Source organism: Amphiura filiformis, chromosome 8 (genome assembly GCF_039555335.1).
Source record: "Amphiura filiformis chromosome 8, Afil_fr2py, whole genome shotgun sequence".
In the NCBI taxonomy this organism is placed as follows: Eukaryota; Metazoa; Echinodermata; class Ophiuroidea; order Amphilepidida; family Amphiuridae; genus Amphiura; species Amphiura filiformis.
In genome coordinates this window covers 54,496,971-54,514,766 of record NC_092635.1, presented here as the reverse complement: position 1 = coordinate 54,514,766, position 17,796 = coordinate 54,496,971, and the positions used below count along the sequence as shown (strand labels likewise).

Sequence of the window (17,796 nt, the reverse complement as noted above, 5' to 3'; positions counted from 1 at the left end):
CCTGTGTGCAATTTTGGTTCATTTTTATGGACAGGATTTTAAGATATGACCTTGTGAAAAATTATAAGTTTCTTTTTGAGCCCAGTTTATTCAATTGAATAGCCCAATAAAGTACATCAATGTCATATAATTTACGCAAAGTTTTCAGGTGAAAAACACCTCCTTTTGATTCTGTTTCCCAAAATAAAAGCTCAACGAAAAACGCCCTTTTTTTACAATTTTACAAATACATGTTTTGAAATGTGACCTATTTGTTTATGTGTTTTGCAAATCACATTTCTTCATCAGAAATCACCCCTATGCACAAAATTTAACTTACTTGGTGATACACGGGGGGCCCGAGATTGCACTGCATGAAATGTGTGAAATCCCAGATATATAAGTATCATGCTGTAACACTTTCCCAGTTCAAGTTTTACTATGTCCTGTAATGCAGTAATACAACGCTTGAATAGTATAAGGATACAATTTCCCTAGGCACTTTACAATCCTATCAGCCTGTTCTCAAATCTCAAAAATACAAGACTTCTTTTCCTGAACCAAAGATAAACATTGCAACTCCTTAGCACCTTTCTTTGTCAGTTTACATGTTACTTTTATGAAAATCTTGTTTTTTATACACCCATAGAAAAAAATCCTGTTCTTATAAACCCATAGAATAAAGACTCCTACTCTAAGTGGCATCATCATCATAAGTCGTGTTCACATTTTGAGTTACACCCGGCGTAAACTTACGCTAAGTAACAATGATCAAAATTCCTACTCCTACCAGCGTGTCCACAAATAGCCTACTAATAGCAGACCAGTTCTACCAAGCATTCAGTCATTCACTTCTAGTCGGTGTAAACATCAGCTACCACTTTCAGTGTGACCTTTTTCAACTGTGCAAAATGTAATATCTTAGCTTCCGACTAAAAAGAGGTCAAACTTACTCCGTGTGCCAGGACAGCAGCATTCACGTTGCAAAACATGCCTGGCGGAGAGTAACCCTAGCTCGCTACTCCCAGGAGTTAATCTTGGGATTTACGCCTAGCGGAACTTACACTAACCATCGTTCACACTCCTGGCTGCATCTACCGCTACTCCTAGCAACTTGCGGCAACCAAGTTCCGCCGGGCATACGTCCGACAATATGAACGCAACTATAAAAAAAGCTTCAAACTGGCATGATCGATTGATAGAACACTGACAAGATAAGCTTAATATAGAATAAGATCAACAAGGTTACTTTTATGATTGTATCAAGCCAGCTCCTAAGAGGCTATAAGACCAATTTAGTAGCCATTACTAACATTTTCAAATAAACAAGCAATATATATATTCCTACCCTATTGACTTCTTGTCAGCCAATAATTGACCAAGGCCAGAGTCAGATGAATTTCTTTGAAAAGGATAGGCTACATCACTATGGTGACGGTTTATATAACAACTTGTTTTTATGCGAGTGGTGTATAGGTACTTCAAATCAACTATAAAGACATTAGAAACAAGGAGAGATATCATAACACTTGACCAGTAGCATAGGTAGGATTTTGTTCAGAGGAGGTAAAAGGGAGAAGGGCAAAAGAGGGGGGGGGGAGCAAGATGAGTTTTAGGTGGGGCAAAATTTGATGAAGATCATCAAAAATGGCCTAAAAAATCTGACAGGTTCCAGCTGCCAGGATCACATGGCCGAGAGCAAGAGAGTGGCCGATGCACTTTAAAATATCCCTAGTGATAAAATGTACCTCAATGAAAAGAGCACATCCAGACCTTGCAAAATCGACCCAAGTTTAACCAGTCTATTCTCAAAATGAAAACAAAGGGAACTTGTACCAAGTAATGGTAGTGTCATTTGATGAAATGAGGCAATGTGTCATGTTGCAAAGGATTCTGGGAAGGGTTACTTATCATCTTTAGCTTCGACACCTCCTCTGCATCAGATCTATTTCCTGTTCCAAAATAAAAAGGGGCTATACGGGAAATTGGTTACTCTGGATAATTATTACCTGAGAGGTACAGACACTCATTGCATAACGTGGTCATCAAACCATGTAACAGTATATCTCGTACACAGGTTTGTAGCCTAAATGTATTTAGAAAGAGGAGAGACACAGCCTAGGAGCAAATTGTCTATGAATTAATCAAAGTACCTGTATTCTTGGTTCTGATCAATTCGCAATGGGACAGTAGCAGCACCATTTGCTTACTTTTTTCTTTTTTTTCTGGTTGGGTGGGGGAGGGGGAGTAGTAGAATAAAGAAAAGGGTGCAAGGGAGAAAGAGACGGATGAGCATCATCACTGCATAGAGATAACCTATTTTGGGTATTTTCATCCTCCAACATCATTTCATCCTCAAATCTGCGCTCCCAGTTGAATTAGGGACATGTGCTCAGTTCTGCCTAAAACCAACTCAGTCTTGCTTATTTAAAGGCCTATTAGGTGATTTCCTCATGTGCTAACATAGCCTGCTATTAAGCCGAAAGCTGTGTATTGAAATTGAGACAAAATAAGAAATTTTTACATGAATCTGTCATTTCTGTACTTTTAACTATGTGTATTAGCTATATTTATTATGAATGGGGCTTCAACTTTGTCAACACTGTTGTTTTCCTCGTTCTTTACCAAATTTTAGATTTAAAAAGTACCTAATGACAATTTTATTAACTTATCCTTCACTTTTAAGCAAGTTATACAAACTTTTATTTTTCTACACTTTCACTGATGGGATCACTAAATGGGCTTTTAATGCTGATCACACTATACAACAGCAAACAGCCCCAAGATGTACTTGTCAAAATTGACCTGATGGTACCAGAACATCTTTGTAAAATTGCTGAATTGGTATGCAGGTGGTACTCCATAGCCAATAGAAAGGGGTCTGTAGCTTGCCAGACACTGACCTCAAATCTTATTTCGATGGTTTACAAGCTAGAGGGCGGTGGATATGTGGTTTGAAGATATCGCTTGTTGGTTAAACCCTTAATGTACGATCCTTTTTCAGAAAATCCTTTATTTTTTTCAAAACCAATTTTTTGGCATATTTGTAATACTTACACATGTTCCAACTTAAATCTACGAGCAAACTGTCAAATTCGCCCTATTTGTAGTAAAACAGGATGTATTTTTGTTGGTTTGTAAATCGTAGTCTCCTACGAAGCCAGTTTGGTTACGCTCCCTCCACATGTGAGGGAGAGTAACCAAACTGGCTGCATAGGAGACTAACTCTGAGGCCGCACTCGCTGTCCTAATCCAGATAGTGCGAGATATTTTAGGTGATAGAGGGGAAGTTTATGATGTTGTTTCTTTGCAAATTCCCAATGTTTTTCGCATCCAAATGTATTGGGAACTTTCATAATGATTGCATATTATCATTTTGGAAGAAAAAAGAAAAATTTAAAATTTAAAAAGATCGTACATTAAGGCTTTAATGTGATATGAAGGCAACAGAATTGAACAGACAATGGGCTATTCCAGTTCAAATCCATACACCATCTGTAGAAGACATGACCTTTATCTCCTATGGAAGACAAGACATTAATCTCCCACAAAGGCGGTGTAGATGTCAAATGGAGTCGCCTATTCAGGGCTATTCCAGTTGAAATGCATACACTCCCTATGGAAGACAAGATGTTAATGTCCCACAAAGGGGGTGTAGATCTCAAATGGAATCATCCATTTAGGTAACTGCATTTGAAATTCACACTCCCTGTGTGGGAGATTAAGGGCATGTCTTCCACTGCTGTTAAAAAAATAAAAACCGCTTGATCAGCTATAATTTGCAAAATCTATCATTTTGCAACATGTCCACACAACAAAAAATGTTTAGATACAATACAGAATAAAGTGCTTCTTTAATCAATCTAAGTGTTCAACATGACATTTTGTCTTTGGTCTGGCCACAAACCATTATTTTCTAAGACAATTAAACTAACGACAAGTTGACAAGGGAAAATGGGAGTCATTGTCTAGCCTTGGTAATCAATTAATGTTTGTGAGGGGAGGGAGCAACGGGCTAATTCATTTAAAATTTACACTCCCCAGATTTAGCTACAGTCTACTACAGAGGGAGTATGGGTATTCTTAAACAGTTGTCCCTTTCCCTGTAATTTCATTGGTTCTCGCTCGTGTTATATGATGCAATAAAGCACGTCTGGGTGCGTATTGAACCTGGGTGCATATTGAATCGTTTACAATGCATGTAACAAGGTATGCGTGCAGTGATTCACCCAATTCGTGCACAGAACAGACGTACGACTGGTAAACTTGATAGTAAAAATAGCTAAAAGATGACGTAAATTTACACGTGCAAACATGATTTTATGGGTGATTTGTTTAAGAATGAGAATAAAAGTATTTTGAGACCCAGCTGTGTGTCTATCACCTGATATAATACGAAGATAGCATTATTTTTGCGTAGAGCAACTTGGCGTGCTTTGTTCCACTTAACAGAATACTATCTTCTATGTTATATCAGGCAATATAGAGAGACAGATTGGTCTCAAAACAATAGTTTTATTCCCTTTATAGACAATAGGGAAATGTCTGTTGAAAATACTCCCTCCAGTTGCGAAAGATATTTGTACAGCCAAATACAGAGGGAGCATGGATTTCAAAATAATTAACCCCAGCCAATTTCATTTGAAAAACATACTCCCTCTGTGGAAGACTTTTCCTAAATCTTCTACAGGTATATATGGTATGTATCAAATGGAATGAACCCAAGGAGAAGGGTACAAGATGTTGTTGTTGTTGATATCATGCCAATCCTAGAGGAACTGCATTGGCTTCCTGTCACACAAAGAATTGTTTTTAAACTTATGTTGATTGTATATAAATGTATTAATGATATTGCTCCGTCATATTTATCTGTACTCCTTTCACATTATGTTCCCACCCGTACGCTTCGATCTGGAAATATGCAACTTCTTCAAGAAAGAAAATCCAACCGCACATGGGGTGACAGATCATTTGCAATCGCAGCTCCACGTCTATGGAATGAACTGCCTATTTATATTAGAACTGCTAAAAATGTAACTGTGTTTAAAAAGTTGTTAAAAACTCATCTTATGTCAGAGACATTCTGTAATTCTTAAGTTATGTTTCTTAATTTAGTTCCAGTTTTCTTTGTCTATTGTTAGTTTTTTTTTTTTTTTTTAGTGCCTTGAGCGCTCTTAATTGAGTGGATATGTGCCTTGTCGCTATTATTATTATTATTATTCTTGTTGATCCCATACCATTAATTTTAAATTTCATATAATATGGATCTCAACATGACAAGTTGTTCCAACTCATTTAGCTGTGACATCACAAGATACAATATGAAACAAACAAGAGCTTCATGACCTCTTAGATAATTTCCGGTGATAATTTAATAGTGGAAAATATCCCAATATAACAGAAAACAAGTCTTGCGAGGCATAACTTATTCATGGTACTGGTCAGTTGCTTTAACTTGTCATCACCCACTCTATTTGCCAATGGACTATTCCAGTTGAAATCCATACACCCCCCATGGAAGATATGACCTTAATCTTCCACACAGGGGGTGTAAATGGAAGCATTCATTCAGGTAACCCTATTTGAAATTCACACTCCTGTGTACTCCTTGTGCCATGTCTTCCACAGGGGTGGTAGATTTTCAACTGGAAGAGCCCAATTTAATCAAACACAGTAATGAACATTGTGCTATAGAATTGATGTTCAATTTCCATTGTATGAGAAACTAATTTGTATTCTACCTGATAAAAGGATTGACAAAGCAGGTCAGAAAGTTCTCTTGAATGCTTTGAGTGCTGGCCATGGGCCTCAACACAGAAAGTCCCAATTTTGAGACATTTCTTAAGAAATATTAAGAGCTATCTCAAGAACCACTGAACCAATACTAGGCTTGTTTGTACTCATTTGAATGCATTTTTCATGCTGATTCCAAATATGATCATGAAAATGCACAATTTGGAAATTAAAAAAAAAAATTTAAAGAAAATTTTGAACTTGTTGTCTGCACCTGTGTAGAGAGTGTTAAACTGGCCATTAGAACTTTGCTAGCTGTTAGTGTAATACAGCAAAACATTGAAATCATGTTTTCCATGACAGTTTTAAAGATAACTTTCCTATGCATTAAAACAATCAAACCAATTTTCCACTTTACTTCCCTTAAGGAAGAAAGAGAAGGAAGAGTGTGCACTTACCGGCCTGCGTACATCTGGTAACATAATCCATAAGGGAAACATTAATGGAGCACATAGCACATAGGTGATTCGCTGTTTTAAGGTTTTAGGCCAACTAAGATCCAAAGGCTCATCTACTTCATCCATATCAGGCATTTCCTACATCAAAAGAGAAAGAAATGGAGTGTAATGTAAGTAAGAATAATCTGTAAGATTGTAGATCAGAGGGGTACTCAAATTTGGTTTGAGTAGGGTTGTACCACTGAGAATTTGAAAGTGGACCCATCAACATATAATTTATCAAGAAATTTGGGACCCATCCATATACCAAAAGTCAAAATTTGTAGCCAAATTTAACAACTTTCCCCCACTTTTTTTACATTTTTCAAAAATACAGACTACATGGAAGCAAAATTTTTTTCTCTAAAAATAAAATTAAGAAAATTAAAAAAAATGAACCCTCCATACACCAAAATTGGCCTTGAAAAAAGGGTCACTGATATACTAAAAGCCCGGAATGCAACCCATGTTTGCAGCACATTCTTGTATGGTACCCCCTTCGTTTAACACTAATGGATAGAAGAAAGAACCTGACAGAAACAGGCCCTTTGCCAAATGCTATTTGGCTAAGGTAATTAGCCAAATGCTATTTGGCAAAGGTAAACAGCTAAATTGCTGAAAATGTTCATGCCTGCACTTCATAGTCATCATATGAGTTATAATAATTATACTGATATCTCCATCACTCTAGTGGAACTGAAGCAGGGCGCATAATGAATGAATAGATAATAGTTAGCATAGGCTTAGGAGCAGGGGGGGCTTGAGCATAATTTTGGTGCGGGCTGGAATACCTTTCAGCCCCCCCCCTCAACAATCCTAGGTGAACTTTAAAAATTGTGATATAATAGAGAGAAAAGAGGTCTTTGTGACCTATATTTTGCAAAATTTTCTGACTGCGAGGCAGGAACCCCCCTCGCGCACCCCCCAGTCTGGCCCCACACATTTTTTGTCAAGTTTCAGTCCCCCCTGTTGAAAATCTTCCTAATCCTATGGTTAGTGACTTCGTGTTCGAATAATTGGTTATTTATATGGTGAATAAATGCAGTGAATAAATTTGACCTTCAGTGAAAACAGCTGAAAATGCTTTTAAAAAAAAGAGCTGAAAAACAGCATCAAATTGGGGTAAAATAGCTCAAATTGAGCAGAAAATAAAAGCAAATATGTAAATTTGAGCAACAAAAAAGCTGAAATCCACTAAAAAGCTGAATAATTTCAGGTCTGTAGTTGTAGGCACAAATACATCATAAGAATCACAGCCCTCAGATTTGACAAAAATAAAATGACACAATCTGGTCCATGAGGCCAAAGGTGGCAAATTGAGATAAAGGCAAAAATATGAAGTAAAAGAAACAGCATATGAAAGCCTAATGTTTGTATAAGGTAATATTATAGTACCTCAATTTTCAAAATGCCTCCTTTAGCCTCCATGGGGCAGATTGTGTCATATATTAAAAACTGATATACAGTTAACCAAAAAAAAAAAAAAAAAAGGAAAAAGAAAAAGGCAATCCCACACACTACTTACAACACAAATCAAATGCTACCTGTTTAATAAACGATTTACACATGCCTGTTTTACAAGAATCTATATGGATCAATTTTTATGTGTGATTCTTTCTAAATGTGAATCTTTTTCATCAGCGACTAACAGCAATACAAATAATTATATTATACATTCGATGCCTGCTATATGCAAGCGAATGCACTATATTTTGACTTGTAAATATGTTGCTATATTCATGGAAAAGGTTTACAATTTTAACTTCTCCCCATTGGCAAAGCTTTGCCATAAATGCTGTTATTTTTATTAATCCTTGAGTTAATGAGATTTGTAACATATGAACATGTGTTTACAGTGTATTAAATTGTATTAAGAGACATGTTATATGCTATAAATTAATTATATTTATATTGTATGTATTGTTTTGTGAATAGTAAGTTCAGGCGACAAAAAGAAAAAGCATGTTCTACTAGTACTAGCAGACGGACTAGCCAAATAGAGTCGGATGGCCAGGATTGGTTTTTTTTTCTGCAAGAGGCTTCATGACCCTAAAAAATCATTCAAAGCTTGGGGCGGGAAAAATATGTTTTTTGCAAACATCATTTGGAGATTTGTCTAAAAGTTTGTCAAAATAATCCACTTTAGCCAAAAAATTTCATACAGCAAAATTTCATAAACCAAAAATTTGTTTACCAAACCTCCAAATGCAAAATCTGTATCGGTCAGGCAGTGGAAGATATTTCTAAAATCTTCCACAGGGGTAGTGCAGGGTTGCCAAACCCAGCGATTTGGTAGCCCAATTGGGCGACTTTTGAAGATTTTCCCATAACTTTTGACAATTTCCTGTCCCATAGAAACCAATGGTTAAGAAAAATTTGGCGACTTTTCAACATTGGCTCCGACTTCTGATAGTTTCCTGCCCCATAGAAACCAATGGTAAAGAGAAAAATTGGGTGACTTTTCAATTATTTGACCCGCGATTTTGGGCTGAAATCTTTTGGCAACCCTGGGGTAGTGTGGATTTTAAATGGAATAACCCAAATTAGTGGGTGAATCTTGTTTCTGTGAAGCTGATTTTACACATTTCATTTGATAGATAAAAATAAATATTCGAAATAGTTAAAAAGTTTACAGTATTAGGTTTTATAAATAATTTGATTATATAAATAATCAAAATTTCATGGGCATGTTCAAAATTTATGCCAAAAACTACAACTTCAGCCTGCAAAAATTAATGATTGATGAATTAAGAGCAGTCAATTAACTCAGCCTGCCTAATGGAAGCACAGAACGTGCCACTTGCTTCATTTGCTGTACAGAAGTGTTTGGTAATACTGCATCATTAGCGTTCAATGCTTGGCAACTGTTTTTGACTTTGCTATTATTAGTGATAATTGCATGGCAATTTATTACCTTGCTTTATTAAACCATGCTTTCATATAATGTCTTAAGTATGGCCATTCATCATTATAAATGTCATTTCTTTCATACTTCTGATGGGTTGAACTTAATGGTTGTCAAGTAATAGTATTGACAGTGTAAGAAGACTTTAGTTGTACTTTCGGATAAGGTGTGAAGTAAATATACTTAGATTAGACTCTCAAGGGTCTAAACCTGCTCATCAAGCTGATCCAAGATTGATTTTTGGTTGAATCATGTTCATAGTTGATGGGGCGTTAAATTGTGATGAATGACTTGTTCAAATATGCATGGCGGGCAGGGGGTGGGGGTGGGGTAGTATGTGGTGTTACGGAAAGGTAGAGTAAGAGTTTGGGTAAACAAGTCACATGCTGTTCAGGAGGGGGGCTTCATTGCAGTGGTGTAGTCAGGGGAAGTGCCCCCAGAAATTTCAGGGGTGAAAATGGGGACGGCAAAGAGTAAAGTGTCATTGAAATGACTGAAAATGGGACGAAAAATATACAAATAGGGATGAAAATTTGGCTTTGCCCCCTCACCAGTGGCGGCACCAGGAAATTTTTTTTTTTGCGGGGGGCATGGGGGCAAAGTGAATTTCTGGGCGGAATCAACAAATTTTGTGCAAAATTGCAGCAAAAAGCAGAAATTTATGTAATTTGGGGGGTTTTTGCCTCAAAAATATTTGAGGAGAAAATGCCCCCTTGTCCCCCCCTAGTAGCGCCGCCACTGCCCCTCACACTAAAGTGCTGCCTACGCTGCTTCTTCATTGGTCTATTATGGTCTTTCCCATGCTATATGAGATGCAGGACAGAGGCTTATTAATACTTTTATTCTCTCATTCCCACGCTATAATGTGAGAAAAAACGGCTTGTTCCTCTCCATCATTATAAATATCTAGAGCCTCTTACTGCCCACATCTGTATATATAAAATCATTGATATATACTATATCAACATCATCAACCTGATAGTCTTAGTCTTATTCCAATAGAGTATTTTAAAGGACATAATATGCAGATTCAAGATGTATTGGGCAACTGAATATTTCTTGCTTAAATGGGAAAACATTCATGTCTGAACTGTAGATGAAAATTTGAAGAAAAACAAAATGATTTTCCCCATTTTCCATCAACAATGCCTTGTCAATAAAATCAGCCTTACCTGGTTATCAATGCGATGATGTAAGTGGTGTTATCACAAATATGTCTTTTATCTTGATTTTTTAATTTTAATAGCAAAAAGGTACCTTTCTTAGCTTTCTTCTACTGTCTACAAAACTGTTTAAATATGCTTAAATTTAGAACTGTAAGCTAGTAGTTTTGATACCAAGGTTTTAAATTTTCAGTTGAATGCATACTTTTGAAATCATCATCATATCATATTCATTAACATCACAGTTCTTGTTTTTGAAATAAATATGTGGGATACGGAAAGGAATTTTTGTTTGACTGTTTTTCACAGGCGTTTGCTAAACAATATTTATTCAGCGTTCACCAAATACACACAAATTTAACCAAACTTGATTTCTACCTCGCCTTTTGGATAGAAAGCCACTGTCCACCATGTACTGCATTAGTTGTGGGATAGCCAATGGGCTATTCCAATGAAAATCCATACACCCTTTATGGAAGACATTATCATAATCTCCCACACAGGGGGTGTAGATTTCAAATGGAGTCACACATTTAGGTAACCTCGATTTGAAATTCACACTCCATGTGTGGAAGATTAAGGTCATGTCTTCCATAGGGGTGATGGATTTCAACTGGAACAGCCCAATGTAGGGACAGCTTTACTTATTAAATAATGGTGGCAATAAGTTAGATGTATATTAAAAGGTGGAAATAAAAAAAAAAAACTAGATTGTGTCTGATGATTACATTACTCCAAATTCCAGTAGAGCCTGTGATTGGTTAGTATTGCATAACGAGGGAGGTGCCTTCCTAGTTATGTAATACTAAACTAATCATGGGCCGTAGGGTGTTCATTTGACAGAATGGTCAGACACAAATTAGTTCTTATTTTTGGATTTTATTATAGCTAATGTAGAATACATGAAAAGAACTGGGCTTGATGCACGTGACTCCAACAATAATAAGTAAAATGTGCCTATTGCTGTGTTCAGTTGGGCTGAAAACGGATGCAAAGTCATTAACCTCATTCATAACTGCCACTTTTCAATCTGTTTGATTCCATCTGTATTTAATACTATCATATTTGTTTTGAAAAGTCAATTTTGACTTATCTTTTATTTTCCCTTTAAAAAACTGCAGAGCTGACTCGCTGGGGAACAATTACGCTTAAGCGCTTAATCATGCGATGCACAAATACGGTAGTTCTATATGCAAGAATGGTTTATTTGTGTAGGATACGCATACTCAGAAGCCATTAATGTGCATAGTTCAATACCACGTCATACACGGAGGACCACTGTTAAATATTAGTAACCGCGCATCATGTTTGGTAAATAAATAAGTTTGATTGGGTCGCATGCAAAGCGTATATTCATGAGGTTATATGTTTCAGATGCAATTCACTGTCGAAATGACATAATAAATTAGATTAACTACCATTAACAACCTACACTACAAGCAGGTTGCACTCATCACCTGTGCATGTCTGCAATCATAGATTGAATACAATACCGCTCTTTTCAAAGATACTTATTTTACAGGTGCATAGTTACCGTGTGAAAGTTGTAGTGCAGGGCGATATAATCAAAAATTGTATTCATCTACGAGGGGGTATCAAAACGTTTTAGAAATCGCCCAGAAGTGAAAGAGCTATATCAATGAAATTTTGTCAGTGCAATCACTGGTCCTTATGTACACTATGGTGCAAAAATGGTCTCATAAGTATGTTTACTTTTTTTTACAGGAGCTAGATGTCACTACCTGTCTATGTAATTATGACATAACCAGCAAAATGGAGAAAATTGAGGCACGCAGCATGATTAAGTTCCATTTTAAGGGTTACAGTGCCCAGAAAATCTGTGATGAAATAAAAATTCCTTTTCCAAAAAGCGACAGAGACATATCACAATCACCACCGAAGATAACTTTCATTTCATCATCAATTTTCTAGGCACTGCAACCCTTCAAAAGCAGGATCTTAATAATGCTGCTTGCCTCAATTTTCTCAATCTTGCAGTTTATGCGCAGTAACTGGGGCAGCAGGTTATTGGCATCTAGTGCCACCTGTAAAAAAAAGTAAACATACTTATGAGACCATTTTTGCACCATAGTGTACATAAGGACCAGTGATTACACTGACAAAATTTCATTGATATAGCTCTTTCACTTCTGGGCGATTTCTAAAACTTTTTGATACCCCCTCGTATTGCTATGGTAGTTAATCCAATTATTACATCACTTCGACAGTGAATTGAATGGTATAGTTTTACATAAAAGACTGTTGGTTGGTAAACAGACCAATGAAACCATATCATAAAGATCCTGCTGCTCATGACTAAAAGGCTATTTAAAGTGGGGAAAAGATTTATATCTTTGCACGGCTATATACCTGCATTAAAAGGTCTCAACCATTTAAAGATTGTCATCCAGATATTGTTTATCGAGGCATCATCGGATAAAAAGACATGTCTTAAATGCGTATGATCAAGAAAAATATTAAGACTCTATCTGATGCCATGAATCTCATTGTCCGCTCAAATGTGATTTATGATTTTAATAGTCTGCCCGCCCATAAACAGGCTATCTAAAATGCGCTGAAATCGAACTTTCATAAATATGAATGTTTTCTTGATGTTGACAATAATGAAGTATAAAACAAAGTTCAAAAATACTTTTGATCGTATCTCAAAATCAAATCTAGGAACAAAGCTCTTCTTGATTTGCATGCAAGAAAAGCACATCAGTAAAATTAATAGTCTGTGTGCTCGCCATAGGTTTGAACATAGCCCAAGTTTTGAGATATTTTCTAAAAATATCTACAGCTATCCTAAGAACCACTGAACCAAAACTAGGCTTGTTTGTACTCATTTTAATGCATTTTTAATGCTGACTCCAAATATGGTCAGAATTTACAATTCTGAAATCTTTGAAAAACAATGAAACTTTTTTTCGTCTATTTTACCCTTCCCCGGCTCATAATTATTGCACAGCCCCTAAAATATACAGAAATTCTTCATGTCATCCCAAGTAAATAATGTGACTTTTAAGAAAGTCTCTTCAATTCATTAACTGTTAAATTACTGAATGTTGAGTAGAGCCAAGGTCAACATTAATGATCATGTCCCATACTGATGTAAAGCTCTTTATGAGAGTATTCATTATGTTTTATACCTATAGTATACTTGATATTCAAAAGGAGACTTCTCCAAAGTTGATAAAAGAATTCAAAAAGGGTTGTTTTTTTTCAAAAAGAAACAAATCTGACTTGGTTTGCATGATGAGAATATCATTAAAGGAATCAGCCGGGCATGCTATGTTTTGCCCTATTATCATTGTTTATGAATGAATAAACAAACCTGGTACATTTAAAGTACAAAAAACGTCTCCGTTATATAGAAATAAACTCAAAATATCTTTAAATTTCCCGCTATCGGGGGCAGCCCAATGTGTGCAATGTGACGTTACTACAGCCCAAGTATCGAAACATGGCGACCTCCACTGATGACTTTAATTAATTAATTACACTAATTAGCAAAAGTGTTTGATTCTATCAATACCGCCAATGTAACTAGAAAGGCAAATACTACAATATGTCCTTTTAAAAAAATCGTCCGGCTGTTTCCTTTAACGTGATGCTAGCTGAATCTGTATTCCAGTCACCATCGATGAGCGACTGAAATATTCATTTACAATATAGTGTTTTGTCTGGGGCTTGCACTTCACTATTTTTTAATATTAGCTTGGCTATTGACCAAGGCTGGACCAATTAACATGGTTCACAAATTGCCCAGTGAACTTTATTTTTTCAGCGCGTAATATGTGAGACTCATAACACTGTGGATTGAATGACAAGCACGCAGTTGAGTGCAGGAGTTATGTGACTTCCACTAGCTTTTGTTATATTACACAAGCACAAATTGGGACTTTATTGATGTGCTGTATAAAAACAAAAAAGTGTTGCCATTTATAAGCTAAACAAAATATTATACCATAATATCCTCGAATAGTCGCCCCTGGGGGCGTTGCAATTTCTAGAGGTCATTTTTTGAACAATGATTCTAGTTAAAATCATTAGGCAAGCTTAAAACTCACGCTGAAACTATGAACTTAGGAACAATGAACAATAGCGTGAAATCAAAAGGTTTTGTTTTGGGCTGAGGTAATTTCAAATTACTATCAAAATATCAAGGCTCAACACAAACCCACACGATTTCACATAATGACCATAAAACAGATGGTACAAAGTTTTTGTTGTGATTTGCTACCACCATTTTACAAATTTGCTTCATGTTATCATACTCCCGTCCCACGACTTGTTCACACGGCAGTAGCACTTGAGGATAACTTGGGGTTATCGCTAGATCCCCTAAATTTCTTGAAGATAAATTTGGGAATAAACTTAGGGATTGGAATGCTTAAGACAGTTTACACGGTGGATTTTCCCAATTTTTTGCATGAGAATTGCGTTGCTTAAAGTGGAAGCCCCACTTTTGGTTCAAGTTCCTTAGGGAATTAGTCAAGGTTGAAATTTATCCATGTAAATTCTGTTCTGTCTGTCATCAAAGTAACAGGTGTAAAGCAGTTCTTCTGTGGTGAACTGGCCAAGTGGGGCTTCCTGTTTAAGTAAAAAGCCCTCCTTGCGGACATGCCTATTAAAAATGTTAACATCTGGACAAGTTACAGCTGTAGTACAACTTGCTCAGCACATATTCTCTCAATTGCCCCTTGGGCAAGTGTTAAATTGTGTCACTTTGGAATAGTCAGCCATTGGACTATAATTTCAGCTGTTAAACCACTGGGGACATTTCTTACTTTTGAATTCAGATTCAGTTGTGCAATGTGTGAAATGTGTGCTGGCTGTGTATGTGTGTGTATGGATATTACATACCTTATGGGGACATATGTAAGTTGTGTACTATCCTTTTTTGGTCCTCATTCCGTTACCATACTCACAAGGAATTATGCTCATATCATACCAATTTATAGTATACTCCACATTAAACCTACCAGGCTAAGAATATTTTGCAATTTTTATTTTTATATACAGCGTAATAAACAAAAACCAAAGCCCCCAAAATATGTCTTCATAAGTGGTAAATTATCTATTTATGTGTGTTGGCATATTGTGGGTGGGTGTGGTGGTAAAACCTGCCAAACATGGACCTTTTCCCAGTAACATTCTGATACACAACTAACTGTGGACATCCATGGTCTGCAACCTACCTCAGAAGACTGTAAAAAGTTTGTTTCACAGCAAGTCCCATATACGTGTATGTTGCATGTGTGTGTAGTGGGTGGGTGTGTGCATGTTCACCTGTAACCGAGGACATCCACAAGACTTTTCACATTCAAACTGTGGACCTAGCTGGAAACAAGTATCATCCTCATTTTGTAGAGGTCTGCAGTAGGTCCCAATTGCATGCCCTCAGTTTGGTGATTAAATATTGATTCAGACATCCTCTGTTGTCTGGCAACACAGAATTTCTGTGGTTGCCAGCAGGCGGGGTGTGGTTGTGTACGTGTTTAGTTGTTGGAATGAGTGTGTGCTGTTAGGTGTGTTTCATGTGTATATTAACCCCCTGAGCACTACCTGCTGATCTAACATTGCCACTGATTGGTCAATTACATGATATCTTCACTTTAATCACCAATCAGAATGGAGCTTTGCAAATAATTCACCCCAATTTTTGTGTGGTGAAATCATTCAAACAACGTTGCTGATTGGTCCAATTAATAATAAAACTTCTTTTTGGCCAATCGGCAGGTAGTTCTCATGGGGTTAAGTGTATAATAGGTGTATAGTGAGATGTGCTGTAGTAAACCGCTATTCAGTAACTTACCACAAAATGGTAACACATGTAACTGGCAAAATATAATACCTAAGAAATGACACATAATAACTATAAACTGTATAATGGCGTAAATGACATTAACTTTAGCGGGCTTAATCTGAAATATTTCTTTTAACATAGAAAAACAACATTTGACTCAAGTAGATGTATTTAGATTCCAGTTGAAGACACCCTGAGTATGTTTCATCGCCCTGTGCTGTTTAATTTTGCCTTGTTTGCCTTTATAAGCATAGAATTGTAAGCACAGTTTCTCTTGGTTTACTGAAATATAACATGACATTCCTTTATTTAAGGACCACCCTGTATAAATCAACAGCCATGTTTATACAATTATACATATTAGTACAACAGAGCACCCACTTCAATAAAATTACATCTATATCTTTGAGAAGAACAAAATATATATTTGGACCACCCTGTATACATCCACTTCCACCCTGTATGCATTAGGGGTAGTACATCTGTAGAACTTGCCCCTCTGCAAATTACGCACTTAATGCATCTTGCACTATATCATCTAGCAAATGTTATCCAATGGTGCAAATATGTACCCCCATTTTATGCATTGATTTTTGTTCCCATACACTGCAACCTTTTATCTTTGGCTAAAAATATAACCTTCAAATTTACCAATGGGGCTTGAGTTGAAAGCACTTACAAATTTGGATTTGAGAATGGAATATTTGCCATGTTATTTAAAGGGTTAGTTTATATTCTTTTTGTGCAATTTAAGACAACTGATTAATGGAAATTTATAAGCAAAACATAGTATGTTTTATTGCTACTTCAAATGTAAAGAAAGGTTGCAATTATAAACCTGAACTAAGGGCATGTATCAATATATGAAAAGTGGGTAGCTACATTAGTGGTTGTTGTAATAATATCCCTCATAATAGCTGTAACCTTGAAGAATCTCTATGCTAGATGCAAGGTTAAGGGTGCACCATTAGATGTGGTTTAAATTTACCATTCTCAATGGATATCTAAGACAACTGTTTGTGCCAAAAAACTTATCCCAAAGCTTGTCCAGATACTTCAAAAAATTGAAGCATACTAAAATAAAACTGCATTCAACTTCTGACAAGCTTTGAGACACCCATTCAAGTGACCCACTTTGAAATTCACACCCCCTGTGAAGAAGATTACAGTCATGTCTTGCACAAGGGGTGTATGGATTTCAAATGGAATAATAGATAAGATTGCAATACTTACATCAGGAGAACTTGAATCCAACGTCGTACTTTGCGTTGTCACGGTATCCCTATGTGGATCAACAGCACCATCCTCATTGGCCACATTAGGGTGCGATATCGTCCTGATTTCCCCGAGCTCCGGATCCTCCGGAGGCGGAATCTTGGCACGCATAATGTTCTCTCTTGACGACGTCCGTGAATTTGTCGTGGTATAATGGTTGTTCTGCAAGTCAGTTCTGATGGGGAGAGTGTCTGAGGAGGTGCGGGTGGGAATGCATTGTGATTATTCATATGTCCATTTTCTACAGGAGAATGATGATGATTATTGTGTTGGAGATGGATGCCATTACCATTGGCGCCACTCCCATTACTGGTGGAATTCCGAGCCATTGTGCGCATATGGACAGCTTTTTCATCTAGATTTCTTGCTGCAAATATAAAAAGAAGAGACACAAGATCAGATTTATTATTCAGTAATCTCCACATTTAAAAA

At 36.6% G+C, this 17,796-nt stretch overlaps 1 protein-coding gene across 1 annotated transcript in view; it reads right to left on the bottom strand.

Annotated features, from left to right (window-relative positions):
• The window catches only part of LOC140159223 (sodium/potassium/calcium exchanger 2-like), a 124,011-nt gene extending 106,434 nt beyond the window's left edge, over window positions 1-17,577 (bottom strand). Inside the window, exons 1-2 of the mRNA XM_072182630.1 lie at window positions 17,323-17,577; window positions 6,171-6,308 (exon numbers count right to left, since the gene is read on the bottom strand). Coding sequence (XP_072038731.1) covers window positions 6,171-6,308; window positions 17,323-17,475 — 291 coding nt within the window. The 5' untranslated portion in view covers window positions 17,476-17,577. The remainder of the gene's footprint in view (window positions 1-6,170; window positions 6,309-17,322) is intronic.
• Window positions 17,578-17,796: the final 219 nt, after the last annotated feature.